Source organism: Salminus brasiliensis, chromosome 2, assembly GCF_030463535.1.
Source record: "Salminus brasiliensis chromosome 2, fSalBra1.hap2, whole genome shotgun sequence".
NCBI lineage: Eukaryota > Metazoa > Chordata > Actinopteri > Characiformes > Bryconidae > Salminus > Salminus brasiliensis.
Window position 1 is genome coordinate 32,610,323 of NC_132879.1, and position 17,357 is coordinate 32,627,679.

Consider the following 17,357-nt stretch of genomic DNA (forward strand, 5'->3'; position numbering starts at 1 on the left):
CATAGTAATCTTAGTGTATTTAAACTTTTGATTTTAAAGAAAGTAATAAAAATTGCCTTAAAAATTCCCTTTCTCATTATTCTGGCATTTAGCAAATAGAAATAATTTTGGTCGTCCTATTTAACCTTAAATTGAAATAGTTTATTCTAAATTCTTGTCAGACAGTAAGAAACAAATGCATATGTGTCTTTTGATAAGGTGTATGTAAACTTCTAGTTTCAGCTGTACCCCCTTACATACCAGACCATGACCGGACTGCATCACCATCACGTCTGCTGAGGAAAAACAAGCAGAAAACCCAAAAGGAAGAAGACAAAACAAAAAGAACTCAAACATGAGTAAGAAAGCACAGAGAACCTAAACATGAATAAGAGACAGCCCAGAGAACCCAAACATGAGTAAGAAAGAGCACAGATAACACATACATGAATAAGACAGAACACAAACATAAGAACAAATGTGGAAATACATAATAAATAAATGTATAAATAAATAAATGTGAAATTGTGGAAATACCAAAGTAAAGACGTGGGAATATGTGACTGATTTTACTGACTGCAGTGATTCATGTCCTAAAGTAACTAGACACCCTTTCTTCTGAATAAATTCAGCTGCTTTACGGCATCTGACACAGCTGCATTATTTCCATATAAACGCACTGACCAATAGAACAGGACTCTCTACAGAAACTTTGTGGCGACAGACCCGGTTTCTAAATCTAGTCTCAGATCATACAGATCTGACGCTAAACTTTAGTATGAGTGAGGCCTTCATTCATCAGGCCTGGCTGTATTCAATCAGCTCAGTCTCATCACTGCAATTTGCTCCATGTGTTGCTAAGGTAACTAAAGGGGCATGGCACTGTACACAGCACTGTGTGTACATACAGTCCTATACAGCCAATGAAGAGACTGACCTCAGTGACCCGAGTCCTCCTCCATTGTGAGGTCATGTCGATGACATCACAGAGCCTATAAAAAGGCAGGTTCCCCCTCACTGGCTCAGTTTGGATTCAGCAGCTTGAGAGACGCTTGATTCCTGCGTTGACACTGACACCATTTAGCTGATTTAGCTGATTTTGTCTAGAACCATCTTATCTAGAACCATAAAGAGGTTCTACATTTGCTTGGAATATACAGGGAACAGTCCTTACAACCTTCTTAACCTTCTGACTTTTATTTCCTCTTTCCATCTACAGGGGAAAATGCAAACCAAAGAAGTCCTGAGGAGTTTGGGCTACGAGGTGGTGGATTTCATTGGTAAAGGGAGTTACGGTGAGGTTAAGCTGGCCACATCTCAAAGGCACTCCAACCATGTGGCCATCAAAATAATGCACCGCAGGCTGGCATCACATATTTTTGTATCTAAACTTCTGCCCCGGGAACTGGCCATTCTGAAAAGAGTAAAGCACCCTCATATTGTTCAGGTGCATGAAATCTTTGAGATGCCAAACGGACAGGTGTTTATTGTGATGGAGGCTGCCGCAATGGATCTTCAACAGAAGATCTGGGAGCTCGGCCGCATTCCCATTGGCCAAGCAAAAATGTGGTTCTCACAGCTGCTCAGCGCTGTGGCCTATCTACATCAGCAGGACATTGTCCATCGTGACCTTAAATGTAAAAACGTTCTGCTGACTGCTAACGACCAAGTCAAATTAACCGACTTTGGTTTAGGCCGTTTTTCAAGGGGCTTTCCTGACTTAAGCAAGACCTATTATTGCACTCCCGAGTATGGTGCACCTGAGGTGCTTTTGGAAAAACCCTATGATCCAAAAAAAAGTGACGTGTGGAGTCTAGGTATTATCTTTTACTCCATGGTCACCGGATCCACACCCTTCAAAGTTAACAGTTTGAAGAGTCTCCTACGTGTCCAGCGAGAACCCTTGGTGTTCCCACGTAGGATCACAGTGGAGGAGCCCTGTCGGGCCTTCATATCTTATATGCTGCAGTACGACCCCTCCACTCGGCCATCTGTGACAGAGGTGGCACAGCACCCTTGGCTGCAGCCGAGGCAGGAACGGTAAGTAAACCACTGTGCAGGTATACATATATGAAGAACATTTTGAATGGGTCACTCAAAGTAAAGAGCTGTTTTGCAAATAGGTAACATACAATATTAGTTCACTAACGATAAGTACACTAACACATTGCTTCTGTACTGTCTCCAGGGTTGTTGGCAGGTTTGTGGTGGTGCCCGTTGAGGATCTGTGTCCAGACGTCAACCCACTTGAAACGTCAGAGGAAGAGTCTCAGTCTTCCTTCTCTTTGAGCAGTAACATAGACAGTATTTCCTCTTCTGCCTCTAAAAATGGGCTGGTGTTCAGCACTCCTCAGTCGACAGAGGAAGAGCCTCCGTCTTCTTCTTTAAGCAGAGACGTAGACGTTCTCTCATCTCATGGTGTCAGATGCGAAACTCTGATGCCTGAGCAGAAAGACAACAGCAGTGGAGCTGGTGCAAGTCTAACTTGCCAAAGGGTAGAGGCTGTGGAGGAGCACTATGGCTGCGTTAGCTGTAGTCCTCTTTGTGCTGCTATTAAAAGGGCAGCTAATGCTTATGTCAAGGCACCAATTCTCAGAGCCTCCCGGTCACTCCGACGGAGGATGAGGAAGTTATTCAGACTTAACTCTGTGGTCCATGACACCACCTCTATTTCCCAGCAGAGTGCTCCTCATTCTGCTTCCCCTTCAGAAGCTCCTGCTTGTTTGTGTTCTGAGCAGAGACTCAAGGATGTGACTGTAGATGTCCCTCTCCATGGGCTAGTGGTGGAGACAACACCTGTTCTCCCACAGCCCACAGTACTGAAAGGAACCAGGAGTCTGAGGTTCCCTAAATTTAAGGTATGTTAGGCAAATGTTGAGCGATCGTCACAGCCTCAGATTTTATACTTTAAATATTTGCTAGAAATGTTTCAGTTGATTCATATATGTCATTTTGTCTCGCCAACAGATCCTGAAAAAGACTATTCATCCATTGTAGACATCTAGCACGGCCCTGGTGATGACATACTACCTTTACACAATTTTTGGTCATTTATACGTTGTTCTGACCAGAGGAGGATGGGTCCCCCTAGTGAGTCTTGGTTCCTCCCAAGGTTTCTTCCTCCAGCTCTGAGGGAGTTTTTCCTTGCCACTGTCGCCTTTGGCTTGCTCACTTGGGGTTCATGTTGTATTTATTTATTTATATTTGTTCTATTTTCCGATTTCTGTAAAGCTGCGTTGCACCATCAGGTTGTAAAAAGCGACATACACATCATTTGGAGTTGTTATGTAAGGGGTAGGAAGGACACTGTCTAAACTGTGTCCATTAAGGGCAGTATAGCTCTGCACTCAGCTGAGGATATTGTTGGGTGGCTGATAGAACACTTTCTCTAGACATTAGGGATTGAGATGCCTCTGTAATGTTGCATGGACCTCGGGAACAGTGCCTCTGGACTGGCAATCCAAGGTTGTGGTCCTCATTAAGAAAGCGAACCAGAGAGTGTGTGGAAACGTTTGAAGCTTCACACCTCGGTTTCCCTCTAGAAAGTTTATGCCAGGGTAGTGCAAAGACGAGACTCAGGAGGAGAAATGCAGATTCTGTCCTGACCATGAAATGTTGGACCAGCTCTTCACTCTCTTTTGGATAGTTGCATGGGAGGCATGGGAGTTCAGCAGTCCTGTCTACATGTTTTGTGGACTTGAAGGCTCATGACCATGTTCTCTGAGACATCTTGTGAGAAGTGCTCTAGGTGCATGGGATGCAAGGGTCGGTGATGCGAGCTGTGCAGTCCTTGTACTCACTGAGTCAGAGCTGTGTCCATATTTTCAGCACTAAGTCAAGCTTGTTAAGTGTTGTCGTTGGTCTTTGTCAGGGCTGTGCCATGTGTCTGCTCCTGTTTGTGATATTCATAGACAGGATAGCAAGGCGTAGCCAGGGGCAGGATGGTCTACAGGGGCCTCCAATGCACACTTGACTAGTTTGTAGCTAAGTGTATAGTGGTTGGTATGAGAATCAGCACCTTCAAGTCTGAGGCCACAGTGGTATCCCACTCACTTTTCACGACCCAGGACTTGTTAGAGGGATTGTATCTTATAGAATCTTATCTTAAGAATTAAATAGGGGTGTGAATCTCTCTGTGTCAGGCGATTTGATTCAATTCTGATTTTTGAGGTCACGATTCAATTCAAAAACAATTTTCGATTCAGGAACCATTTTTCAATTCAAATGGTCTTTAAATTTGATTTAAATTAAGTGATTGACGAAGATGAAATGACACTGTTGTCATGGTGGGTCAGGCCAGACACAGAGGCATGAACACTCGCAGAGATGGGTGCAATGCAAGTACTTTAATAACTCAATAGAAAATCATACAAAGAGCGAACTAAAGCAAACAAAGTAGCAACTAACGGGAATAAAAAGGAAAACAATGTAAAGTCGACAAACTAGAGGGCGAACACAAAGCACAACTTTGTGGGCTCTGGGAGCTGAGCTAGATGAGCAGGGCAGGGAACAGGGGGAACCAGCCGCAGAACCAAAAACGGCTAGGCCGACCAAACCAAATCTGACAACGCAGCGTGGAAAAGGGTCGCCTAGCTGGAGCGAGGGTCGTGGGTATAAGGTGGGAGTGAGCGAGAGCATCTCACTAAACACATGAACATGAAACACGACACTGAACCGACACAATGAACCAAACATGAACCAAACACACATGAACGTAACTGAACCAGAACCGAGTCACTGAATAGATACAAGAACAGAAACATAACAAAAAGTCCTTAAGTGGGCGGCGGCTCTGAATCGCCGCATTCTTACTAGTAGAAAATGGAGCATTTTGCTTTCTTATTTTGAAGTTTACTTTAGTCTGTTTATGTTCAAAATGGAAAATAAAAAATGTAGTTAATTATGTATTTCAGTGTATTGTGGTTATTCGTGTGTGTGTGTGTGTGTGTGTGTGTGTGTTTGTATAGCAAGGATATGTTCTTTGTTTAAACTCTGTCATTGATAAAGTGGAGATATACTTTTTGCATTATATATACAAAATTATTTTATATATATCACATATATCAACATCGTGAACCTAACCATACAGCTGTAGCCTATATGATATGGCTATGTAAAAGTGCTCTGTGGTTTTGCAGAATTCATGTGTCAATGGCATTGGGGCCCAGAAAATATGGTTTCAGAATCAGAATCAGAAATACTTTATTAATACTAGTAGTGAAACTGCAGTTGCCATAGTTGCAGCGGCTTGTGTAAGAATAAACACTCTATAAAGTTTAAAACAAAAACAGAAAAAAAGGTTTATAAATGATATGATTAAATGGTATTTAGAGTATGAATATAGTTTTATGAATAAGTGGCAAAGTGACAATAGCTGTGATAATAAATATGGAACAGACCATATGAAACATTTTGAATTATTGCACCTCTGAGTTATTTCACAGATATTAAAATGAATTGCATTACTATTATTATTGCATATATGAACAGTATAATCAGAGAACTGCACAGATGAACCATAGTGTCACACATTGAGGGAGGAGTTATAGAGTTTGATGAGCACAGGTAAGAATGACCCCCTGTGGCGCTCTGTGGCGCATTTTGGTGGACTGAGTTTTGCACTGAATGTGCTCCTGTGTCTCAACACCGTGTTGTAAAGTGGGTGGGAGCCATCAGTGTTCTTAGCCCAGTGAAGTTTATTATCAGGACGACCTCCCAGATATTTGTAGTTCTCCACAGTGTCCACACTGACCCCACTGACGGACACAAGGGTGCCTTGTCTCTTCTCAGGTCCACCAACAGTTCTTTGGTCTTTGTCACATTGAGATTCAGATGGTTTAGCTCACACCATGTGACAAAGTTCTTCATCCTCACCATATCCTCATCCTTATCACTCCTGTGAACGAGTGTAGAAGAGAGAGAGAGAGAGAGAGAGAGAGAGAGAGAGAGGACAGGTCCCTGCAAGGCTCCAATGTTGCGGACCACTCTGTCCAACACACAGTGATGCAGTCTTTTTTTTAAGGGGCTACACTTGTCTTTGTTGGTTTCTTCAATAAAGGCAGGTTCTTTGGCAGTTGGGTTCTTTGCGTTCTTTCTCATTCAGTGGGTGAGAAACTAGTAACTTGGTGTTGAGTTGTTTTTAAATTTTTGCCCATAGTTACAATCACATTTTATTCTCAAAGGTTTCTTGCTTTGTGGTAGTAAGATTTCTGTAATGCATCCAGATTTTGTCGTCCATCGAAACACCGCCTTCAAAATGCAAAAATACCCATAATGCCTTTTTCTTTTGCTGTTCACAACATGCCATGGCTTTTAAGTGCTTCACATTTTACTAATTGTGTTTTCTTGCTGCTATTTTCTTAGAGTGTTCTTGTACAATAATAGTATGTTGGTATAACATTTTTGAAAATAATTCAGAAATTAATTGCAAATATAAATATATTACCCGGCGAGGCCTGTGCCCCCTCGACACGCAGTACTTCAACAAGTTCAAACCAGGCCTCATCCACTTGGACTGAAACTGAAACTTCAGGTATGACTGATGAAGAAATCAAGTCAGATATCCTAGCCTCACTGAGGGAAGATATATCCAAAATAATAAGGCAAGAATTGGAGTGTGTGTTTACTGAAAATTTTAATGCTCTACAAAGTGAGTTGATGTGGTGGGAGGTCTGTTGACATGGTCTGACGAAGTGATTACTGACTGCTGAAACTTGCCTTAAAAGCCAAGTTGAAACCCTTAAAGAAAAGAATGATGATTAGAGGGCAGAATGAGAAGGGGGAATGTTTGAATAGTTGGCGGGGGGTCTTAACTGTGTCTTGTCACAGCACATGGACAGACAACCTGAATCGAAAGCCCCCCTCCCTAAAATGAGTAAGATGCTTAGACATCAATCTTTTGAACTGGGTCTTGTTGATTTGTTGAGAAGTAAATTCACAAGACACAGAGACTTTACACACTATTCATGTACAACTGCATCCTATTCCAGGATTGACTATTTTTGAACCCCCAAATTAGAGTTACATGGGGTAATAGACATTATGATACCTCTTATACTCTTTATTTAACTCACTTTTTTTTCTATTTCCTAATGCAAACTGGAAAAAGGAAAAAAATGCTATGTATGGAAACATTCTGTCTTATGACTTTAAAAAACTGAAAAAAAAGTAAGCTTCAATCTTTTGGTTTCTTCTGTATTTTTATCACAGATGTTTTGGCAGTTTGGTTTTAGGTTGTGTGGGCTTTCTGTTTAGGTTCAGCTTTTGAGCTTTGCGTTCTGTCTCATGCAGTGGGTGAGAAACTAGTAACTTGGTGGTGATTTGTTTTAAGGGTTCCTTGCTTTGCCGCCTTCACAATGCAAAAATACCCATAATGCCTTTTCCTTTTGCTGTTTAAAACATGCCATGGCATTTAAGTGCTTCATATTTGGATAATTGTGTTTTCTTGCATGTATTTGCTTAGAATGTTCTAGTACAATAATAGTATGTTTGTATAATGCAATTCATAATTCAGAAAGTAATTGTGATAAACTGGTTACCATTGTTGAAATCTGAAGTAAAGTAGGTGTACATATATACTTCTGAAAAGGGTCAGCGTTGTTTTTTTTTGTTTGTTTTTTTTGCAAAAGCATTATCAAAGCTGTTGAGTTTAATTCTGTGTGTGTTCATTACTGGTGAAAAGATCTACCCAATACCCCACTGTGATGATTTGAAATATAATCAACCATGGCATTGATTTGTTTTTATACAGAATTAAAAGTTTGTTTTAAGAATAAGCTTGAATTTTTTTTTCAGTATTTTCTGTGGCAGTCAAAGCAGTTTTTTTTGGCAGTTTGGTTTTAGATTGTGTGGCTAATGTGTTTAGTTTCAGCTTTTGAGCTTTGCTTTTCATCTTATCCAGTGGGATTAGAAACTTGGTGGAGAGTTATTTTAAGACTGGTTGAATTATTTTTACATTTTTCTGACCATAGTTACAATCACAGTCAAGGCACTTTTTGGCAGTTTGTTTTTAGGTTGTGTGTGCATTATATTTATGTTCAGGTTTTGAGCTTTGTGTTTCATCTCATCAAGTGGGTAAGAAACTATTAACTTGGTGGTGAGTTGTTTTAAGACTGGTTTTATTGTTGGTTTTTTTTTTGTTTTTTTTAGCCCATGGTTACAAACACATTTTTTCCTCAAGGGACCCTTGCTTTGTTGTGGTAAGATTTACGTAATGTGTCCGGATTTTGTTATCAATTGTAACGCCACCTTCACAATGCAAAAATACCCATAATGCTTTTTTCTTTTGCTGTTTGCAACATCCCATGCCTTTCTTGTGCTTCATATCTTATTTATTGCTGCTATTTTCTTAGAATGTTCTTGAACAATAGTAGTATGTTGGTATAATGTAATTCAGAAAGTAATTCAGAAAGTAATTCAGAAAGTAATTGCAATAAACTGGTTCCATTCTTGAAATCCTCTGTAAAGTAGGTGTACATGTATAGTTCTAAGAAGGGTCAGCTTTCTTTTGCAGAGGCTGTGTGTAGTCTGTGAGGGTAATCTGAGGTATGGTAATACCTTGTTCAAAACTGTACCCAAAACTTTCCCAATCTTAATTAAAATATATAGTGCCATAGCAAATTGTGTTAGTTTTTTAATTAATCTTGTTTTTTGGGGGGGGTTCTCAGGCTCTTTTTGCTGCAAGGCAGATTTTGTTGGTGGACTGGTTATAGATTGTGTAGGCATTCTGTTTAGGTTCAGCTTTTGAGCTTTGTGTTTTATCTTATCCAGTGGGTAAGAAACTAGTAACTTGGTGGTGAGTTATTTGAAGACTGTTTTAATTGATTTTTACATTTTTTTAAATTATCCATAAATGCAAAAATACCCATAATGTAAGTGCTTCATAATAAACTAATTGTGTTTTCTTATAATAATAATTATAAAATAATAGTATGTTGGCAATTTGGAAAGTAATTCAGAAAGTAATTGTGATAAATTGGTTACCATTCTTGAAATCCTCAGTAAAGTAGGTATACATTTTTTGGGTTTTTTTTTTTTTTTTGCTTGTTTCTGTAGAGGCAATGTAATAGTTTGTGAGTTTAATCCAGTGTATGATCATTACTGTTTAAAATATTTACTCAATACCCCAGCATGATGGTTTGAAATATAGTCAATCATGGCAATTGTATTTTAAATTTTATGTTAAGAATAACCTGGAATTATTTTTCAGTATTTTCTGTTGCAGTCAAAACAGTTTCTTTTTTTGGCAGTTTGGTTTTAGATTGTGTGGCCAATGTGCTTAGTTTCAGGTTTTGAGCTTTGCTTTTCATCTTATCCAGTGGGTAAGAAACTTGGTGGAGAGTTATTTTAAGACTGATTTAATTATTTTTTTAAATGTTTGTGCCCATAGTTACAATCACAGTCAAGGCAGTTTTTTGGCAGTTTGTTTTTAGGTTGTGTGTGCATTATATTTATGTTCAGGTTTTGAGCTTTGTGTTTTGTCTCATCTAGTGAGTAAGAAACTAGCAACTTGGTTGTGAGTTGTTTTAAGACTGGTTTCATTGTTTTATTATTATTATTATTATTATTTTTGCCCATAGTTACAAACATATTTTTTCCTCAAAGGTCCCTTGCTTTGTTGTGGTTTTCCTTTTGCTTTCTACGACATGCCATGGCTTTTTATTGCTTCATATTTTTCTAATTGTATTTTTTTGCTGCTAATTACTTAGAATTTTTCATATACAACAATAGTAAGTTGGAACAACACACTTTGGAAAGTAGTTGAGAAAGTAATTGCTGTGTATATATATAGTGTGTATATATACATATATAGCTATATTAAGAAAACTCTGAGAAGGTGTTTATATAGAACCAATGTCATGGTTTATGAGATTACTTCAAGCCGTTGCTGTTTGTGGTTGAAAACCTTTGTTTTTTTGATTTGGAAATATATTCAGCCATGGAAATTTTTGTTGTTCTGTAATGAGTCTTGAGTCTTTTGGTTTCGTCTCTCTTTTTTCTCACAGTCAAGGCAGTTTCTTGGCAATTTGTTTTTAGGTTGTGTGGGTATTATGTTTAGGTTCAGCTTTTGAGCTTTGTGTTTTGTCTCATCCAGTGGGTGAGAAAATAGTAACTTGGTGGTGAGTTGTTTTAAGACAGGTTTTATTGTTTGTTTGTTTTTTTGTTTGTTTGTTTTTTTTACATGTGTAGTTCTACTACAGAGTCTGTTTTTTTTTTGTTTTGTTTTTTTTTGCAGAGGCTGTGTGTAGTTTGTAAAGATAAATTGAGACATGAAAATTTGTGGGGAAAACTTTGTCCAAAACTTTTTCAAAGTTAATTGAGATATAGCATGCCATGGCACATTGTGTTAGTTTTTAAACAGACTAGAATGATTGTGTTTAAATTAAGCTTGAGTTTTCGGGTTTCTTAGGCTCTTTTTGCTACGAGGTAGATTTTATTGGTGGATTGGTTATAGATCGTGTAGGCAAGTTCTGTTTAGGTTCAGCTTTTGAGCTTTGCATTTTATCTTATCCAGTGGGTAAGAAACTAGTAACTTGGTGGTGAGTTATTTTAATTTTAATTTTGTTTTAATTGATTTTTACATTTTTAAAAATTACCCAGAAATGCAAAAATACCCATATTGATTTTTCCTTTTGCCATGTCTTTAAAGTGCTACATAATAAAGTAATTGTGTTTTCTTATAATAATAATTATAAAATAATAGTATGTTGGTATAAGGCAATTTGGAAAATAATTCAGAAAGTAATTGTGATAAACTGGTTACCATTCTTGAAATCCTCAGAAAAGTAGGTGTACATGTTTGGTGTTTTTTTTTTTTTTGGTTGTTTCTGTAGAGACAATGTCATAGTTTGGGAGTTTAATCCAGTGCATGGTCATTACTGTTTAAAATATTTACTTAATACTCCACCATAACGGTTTGAAATATAGTCCATCATGGCAATTTTTGTTTTTATAGAGACTCAAAAATTTTTGTTAAGAATAAGTTTGAATTATTTTTTTTTTCAGTATTTTCTGTTGCAGTCAGTTTTCGTTGGTAGTTTGGTTTTAGATTGTGGGGCTAATGTGTTTAGTTTCAGCTTTTGAGCTTTGCTTTTCATTTTATCCAGTGGGTAAGAAACTTGGTGGAGAGTTATTTTAAGACTGGTTGAATTATTTTTAAAAAGTTTTGACCATAGTTACAATCACAGTCAACACAGTTTTTTGGCAGTTTGATTTTAGGTTGTGTGTGCATTATATTTATGTTCAGGATTTGAGTTTTGTGTTTTGTCTCATCCAGTGAGTAATAACTTTGTTTTGAGTTGTTTTAAGACTGGTTTTATTGTTGTTGTTTTTTTGTTTTGTTTTGTTTTGTTTTTTTTAATTATTTTTTGTTTTTTTATTAAGCTTGTGTTTTTGGGTTTCTCAGGCTCTTTTTGCTTCAAGGCAGATTTTTTTGGTGGTTTGGTTATAGATTGTGTAGGCATTCTGTTTAGGTTCAGCTTTTGAGCTTTGCGTTTTATCTTATCCAGTGGGTAAAAAACTAGTAACTTGGTGGTGAGTTATTTTTAGACTGTTTTAATTGATTTTTACATTTTTTAAAATTACCCATAAATGCAAAAATACCCATAATGATTTTTCCGTTTGCCTTTTAAGTGCTTCATAATTTACTAATTGTGTTTTCTTATAATAATAATTATAAAATAATAGTATGTTGGTATAAGGCAATTTGGAAAGTAATTCAGAAAGTAATTGTGATAAACTGGTTACCATTCTTGAAATCTTCAGTAAAGTAGGTGTACAGTTTTGGTGCTTTTTTTCTTTGTTTTTCTCTGCAGAGGTAATGTCATAGTTTGTGAGTTTATTCCAGTGTAGAATCATTATTGTTTAAATTATTTACTCAATACCCCACCATGAAGGTTTGAAATATAGTAAATCATGGCAATGTTTGTTTTTAAAAAGATTAAAATATTATGTTAAAAATAAGCTTGATGTTTTATTTCAATGTTTTCCGTTGCAGTCAAGGAAGTTTGGTTTTAGATTGTGTGGCCAATGTGTTTAGTTTCAGCTTCTGAGCTTTGCTTTTCTTCTTATCCAGTGACTAAGAAACTTGGTGGAGAGTTGTTTTAAGACTGGTTGAATTTATTTTTTTTTTTTCCCATAGTTGCAAACATATTTTTTCCTCAAAGGTCCCTTGCTTTGTTGTGGTAAGATTCCCGTAATTCATATAGATTTTGTTGTCAATTGTATCCCCACCTTCACAATGCAAAAATACCCATAATGCTTTTTCCTTTTGCTTTCTACGACATGCCATGGCTTTTTATTGCTTCATATTTTCCTAATTGTATTTTTTTGCTGCTAATTTCTTAGTTTTTCATATACAAAAATAGTAAGTTGGAATAACACAATTTGGAAAGTAGTTCAGAAAGTAATTGCAATAAACTGGTTACCATTCTTGAAATCCTCAGTAAAGCAGGTATATATATATATTTATATATTTATATATATATATATATATATTTATAGTTGAAAACCTTTGTATTTTTTTTACTTGGAAGTGTAATCAGCTGTGGTCATTCTTGTTATTCTGTAATGAGACTTGAGACTTTTGGTTTCTTCTCTCTTTTTTCTCACAGTCAAGGCAGTTTCTTTGCAATTTATTTTTAGGTTGTGTGGGCTTTCTGTTTAGGTTCAGCTTTTGAGCTTTGCGTTCTGTCTCATCCAGTGGGTGAGAAAATAGTAACTTGGTGGTGATTTGACTGGTTTTATTGATTTTTAAATTTTTGGCCCATAGTAACAAACACATTTTTCTCAAGGGTCCCTTGCTTTGTTGTGTTAAGATTCCGGCAATGCTTTTGGATTTATTTGTCAATCGTAACAGCAACTTAACAATGCAAAAATACCCACAATGCTTTTCCCTTTTGCTTTCTACGACATACCATGGGGTTTCAATGCTTCATATTTTACTAATTGTGTTTTCTTACTGCTCTTTTCTTATAATACAATATAGTACAGTACAATAGTAGTATGTTGGTATAATGCAATTCAGAAAGTAATTCAGAAAGTAATTGCAATAACCTGGTTACCATTCTTAAAATCCTCTGTAAAGTAGGTGTACATATATAGTTCTAAGTAGATTCTGTATTTTTGGCAATATTGTACAGTGTGAGTTTAATATGAGGTGTGATCGTTGCTGGTTAAAAATATTACACAATACCTTGCCAGAATGTTTTAAAATATAATCAGCCAAGACATATTTTACATAGTTTTTGCAGGGAATTGAATGTTTATGTGAAATGAAGTTTGTATGTTTGGTTTCTTCAGGCTATTTGTGCTGTTTTAGATTGTGTGGGCATTCTGTTTGGTGGTGAGTTGTTTTAAGACTGCTTTTATTCATTTCTTAATATTTTTGCCTATAGATACAATGAGATTTTTCTCATGGGGCCTTTGCTTTGTTATGATAAGATTCTCGCCTGGATGTTCTTGTCAATCGCAACACTGCCTTGACATTGCAAAAATAACCATACTTTTTCCTTTTGTTGAGCACGGAGAACACAAAGAACACAAATATGACTAAGAAAGAGCACAAAGAACACACACATAAACCCATACATGAGTACAAATATGGAAATACATTAATAAATAAATGTAGACATACCGAAAAAGATAAATGCCAAAATGTGGCGAAATACATAAATACACTAAAAAATATAAAAAAAAATATAAAAAAAAAATAGAGAAATTAATGTGAAATTGTGGAAATACCAAAGTAAAGATGTGGAAATATGTGACTGATTTTACTGACTGCAGTGATTCATGTCCTAAAGTAACTAGACACCCTTTCTTCTGAATAAATTCAGCTGCTTTACGGCATCTGACACAGCTGCATTATTTCCATAGAAACGCACTGACCAATAGAACAGGACTCTCTACAGAAACTTTGTGGTGACAGACCCGGTTTCTAAATCTAGTCTCAGATCATACAGATCTGACGCTAAACTTTAGTATGAGTGAGGCCTTCATTCATCAGGCCTGGCTGTATTCAATCAGCTAAGTCTGATCACTGCAATTTGCTTTATGTGTTGCTGAGGTAATTAAAAGGGCATAGCACTGTACACAGCACTGTGTGTCCATACAGTCCTATACAGCCAATGAAGAGACTGACCTCAGTGACCCGAGTCCTCCTCCATTGTGAGGTCATGTCGATGACATCACAGAGCCTATAAAAAGGCAGGTTCCCCCTCACTGGCTCAGTTCTGATTTAACAGCTTGAGAGACGCTTGATTCCTGCGTTCACACTGACACTGACGCCATTTAGCTGACGCTCTTGTCTAGAACCATCTTATCTAGAACCAGAAAGAGGTTCTACTTTGGTTTCTCCTTTCAAATAGGGCAGTGTAGAAAAATGCAAACCAAAGAAGTCCTGAGGAGTTTGGGCTACGAGGTGGTGGATTTCATTGGTAAAGGGAGTTACGGTGAGGTTAAGCTGGCCACATCTCAAAGGCACTCCAACCATGTGGCCATCAAAATAATGCACCGCAGGCTGGCATCACATATTTTTGTATCTAAACTTCTGCCCCGGGAACTGGCCATTCTGAAAAGAGTAAAGCACCCTCATATTGTTCAGGTGCATGAAATCTTTGAGATGCCAAACGGACAGGTGTTTATTGTGATGGAGGCTGCCGCAATGGATCTTCAACAGAAGATCTGGGAGCTCGGCCGCATTCCCATTGGCCAAGCAAAAATGTGGTTCTCACAGCTGCTCAGCGCTGTGGCCTATCTACATCAGCAGGACATTGTCCATCGTGACCTTAAATGTAAAAACGTTCTGCTGACTGCTAACAACCAAGTCAAATTAACCGACTTTGGTTTAGGCCGTTTTTTAAGGGGCTTTCCTGACTTAAGCAAGACCTATTATTGCACTCCCGAGTATGGTGCACCTGAGGTGCTTTTGGAAAAACCCTATGATCCAAAAAAAAGTGACGTGTGGAGTCTAGGTATTATCTTTTACTCCATGGTCACCGGATCCACACCCTTCAAAGTTAACAGTTTGAAGAGTCTCCTACGTGTCCAGCGAGAACCCTTGGTGTTCCCACGTAGGATCACAGTGGAGGAGCCCTGTCGGGCCTTCATATCTTATATGCTGCAGTACGACCCCTCCACTCGGCCGTCTGTGACAGAGGTGGCACAGCACCCTTGGCTGCAGCCGAGGCAGGAACGGTAAGTAAACCACTGTGCAGGTATACATATATGAAGAACATTTTGAATGGGTCACTCAAAGTAAAGAGCTGTTTTGCAAATAGGTAACATACAGTATTAGTTCACTAACGATAAGTACACTAACACATTGCTTCTGTACTGTCTCCAGGGTTATTGGCAGGTTTGTGGTGGTGCCCGTTGAGGATCTGTGTCCAGACGTCAACCCACTTGAAACGTCAGAGGAAGAGTCTCAGTCTTCCTTCTCTTTGAACAGTAACATAGACAGTATATCCTCTTCTGCCTCTGAAAATGGGCTGGTGTTTTTCAGCACTCATCAGTCGACAGAGGAAGAGTCTCCGTCTTCTTCTTTAAGCAGAGACGTAGACGTTCTCTCAACTCTTGGTGTCAGATGCGAAACTCTGAAGCCTGAGCAGAAAGACAACAGCAGTGGAGCTGGTGCAAGTCTAACTTGCCAAAGGGTAGAGGCTGTGGAGGAGCACTATGGCTGCATTAGCTGTAGTCCTGTTTGTGCTGCTATTAAAAGGGCAGCTAATGCTTATGTCAAGGCACCAATTCTCAGAGCCTCCCGGTCACTCCGACGGAGGATGAGGAAGTTATTCAGAGTTAACTCTGTGGTCCATGACACCACCTCTATTTCCCAGCAGAGTGCTCCTCATTCTTCCCCTTCAGAAGCTCCTGCTTGTTTGTGTTCTGAGCAGAGACTCAAGGATGTGACTGTAGATGTCCCTCTCCATGGGCTAGTGGTGGAGACAACACCTGTTCTCCCACAGCCCACAGTACTGAAAGGAACCAGGAGGCTGAGGTTCCCTAAATTTAAGGTATGTTAGGCAAATGTTGAGCGATCGTCACAGCCTCAGATTTTATACTTTAAATATTTGCTAGAAATGTTTCAGTTGATTCATATATGTCATTTTGTCTCGCCAACAGATCCTGAAAAAGACTATTCATCCATTGTAGACATCTAGCACGGCCCTGGTGATGACATACTACCTTTACACAATTTATTGGTCATTTATACGTTGTTCTGACCAGAGGAGGATGGGTCCCCCTAGTGAGTCTTGGTTCCTCCCAAGGTTTCTTCCTCCAGCTCTGAGGGAGTTTTTCCTTGCCACTGTCGCCTTTGGCTTGCTCACTTGGGGTTCATGTTGTATTTATTTAGTTATATTTGTTCTATTTCCCGATTTCTGTAAAGCTGCGCCATCAGGTTGTAAAAAGCGACATACACATCATTTGGAGTTGTTATGTAAGGGGTAGGAAGGACACTGTCTAAACTGTGTCCATTAAGGGCAGTATAGCTCTGCACTCAGCTGAGGATATTGTTGGGTGGCTGATAGAACACTTTCTCTAGACATTAGGGATTGAGATGCCTCTGTAATGTTGCATGGACCTCGGGGACAGTGCCTCTGGACTGGCAATCCAAGGTTGTGGTCCTCATTAAGAAAGCGAACCAGAGAGTGTGTGGAAACGTTTGAAGCTTCACACCTCGGTTTCCCTCTAGAAAGTTTATGCCAGGGTAGTGCAAAGACGAGACTCAGGAGGAGAAATGCAGATTCTGTCCTGACCATGAAATGTTGGACCAGCTCTTCACTCTCTTTTGGATAGTTGAGGAGGCATGGGAGTTCAGCAATCCTGTCTACATGTTTTGTGGACTTGAAGGCTCATGACCATGTTCTCTGAGACATCTTGTGAGAAGTGCTCTAGGTGCATGGGATGCAAGGGTCGGTGATGCGAGCTGTGCAGTCCTTGTACTCACTGAGTCAGAGCTGTGTCCATATTTTCAGCACTAAGTCAAGCTTGTTAAGTGTTGCCGTTGGTCTTTGTCAGGGCTGTGCCATGTGTCTGCTCCTGTTTGTGATATTCATAGACGGGACAGCAAGGCGTAGCCAGGGGCAGGATGGTCTACGGGGGCCTCCAACGCACACTTGACTAGTTTGTAGCTAAGTGTATAGCGGTTGGTATGAGAATCAGCACCTTCAAGTCTGAGGCCACAGTGGTATCCCACTCACTTTTCACGACCCAGGACTTGCTAGAGGGATTGTATTTTATAGTATCTTATCTTAAGAATTAAATAGGGGTGCGAATCTCTCTGTGTCATGTGATTTGATTCAATTCTGATTTTTGAGGTCACGATTCAATTCAAAAACTATTTTCGATTCAGGAACCATTTTTCAATTCAAATGGTC

General features: G+C 38.7%; 1 protein-coding gene across 1 annotated transcript; it reads left to right on the forward strand.

The window, feature by feature from the left end:
• Nucleotides 1-1,204: 1,204 nt before the first annotated feature.
• On the forward strand, nucleotides 1,205-17,104 carry LOC140549655 (ribosomal protein S6 kinase alpha-2-like). The gene is made up of 6 exons (XM_072673405.1): nucleotides 1,205-2,019; nucleotides 2,168-2,451; nucleotides 14,346-15,174; nucleotides 15,323-15,533; nucleotides 15,873-15,992; nucleotides 17,039-17,104. Exons 1-6 carry the CDS (start codon nucleotides 1,205-1,207, stop codon nucleotides 17,102-17,104), a joined length of 2,325 nt encoding a protein of 774 aa, XP_072529506.1.
• Nucleotides 17,105-17,357: the final 253 nt, after the last annotated feature.

Excerpts from the sequence above, each read along its gene's own strand:
- LOC140549655 (XM_072673405.1), top strand. The coding sequence starts at position 1,205 with ATGCAAACCAAAGAAGTCCTGAGGAGTTTGGGCTACGAGGTGGTGGAT. Across the intron at positions 2,452-14,345 it reads AGACAACAGCAGTGGAGCTG|GGCAGTGTAGAAAAATGCAA; the intron begins GTGCAAGTCTAA and ends CCTTTCAAATAG. Across the intron at positions 15,175-15,322 it reads CTGCAGCCGAGGCAGGAACG|GGTTATTGGCAGGTTTGTGG; the intron begins GTAAGTAAACCA and ends TACTGTCTCCAG.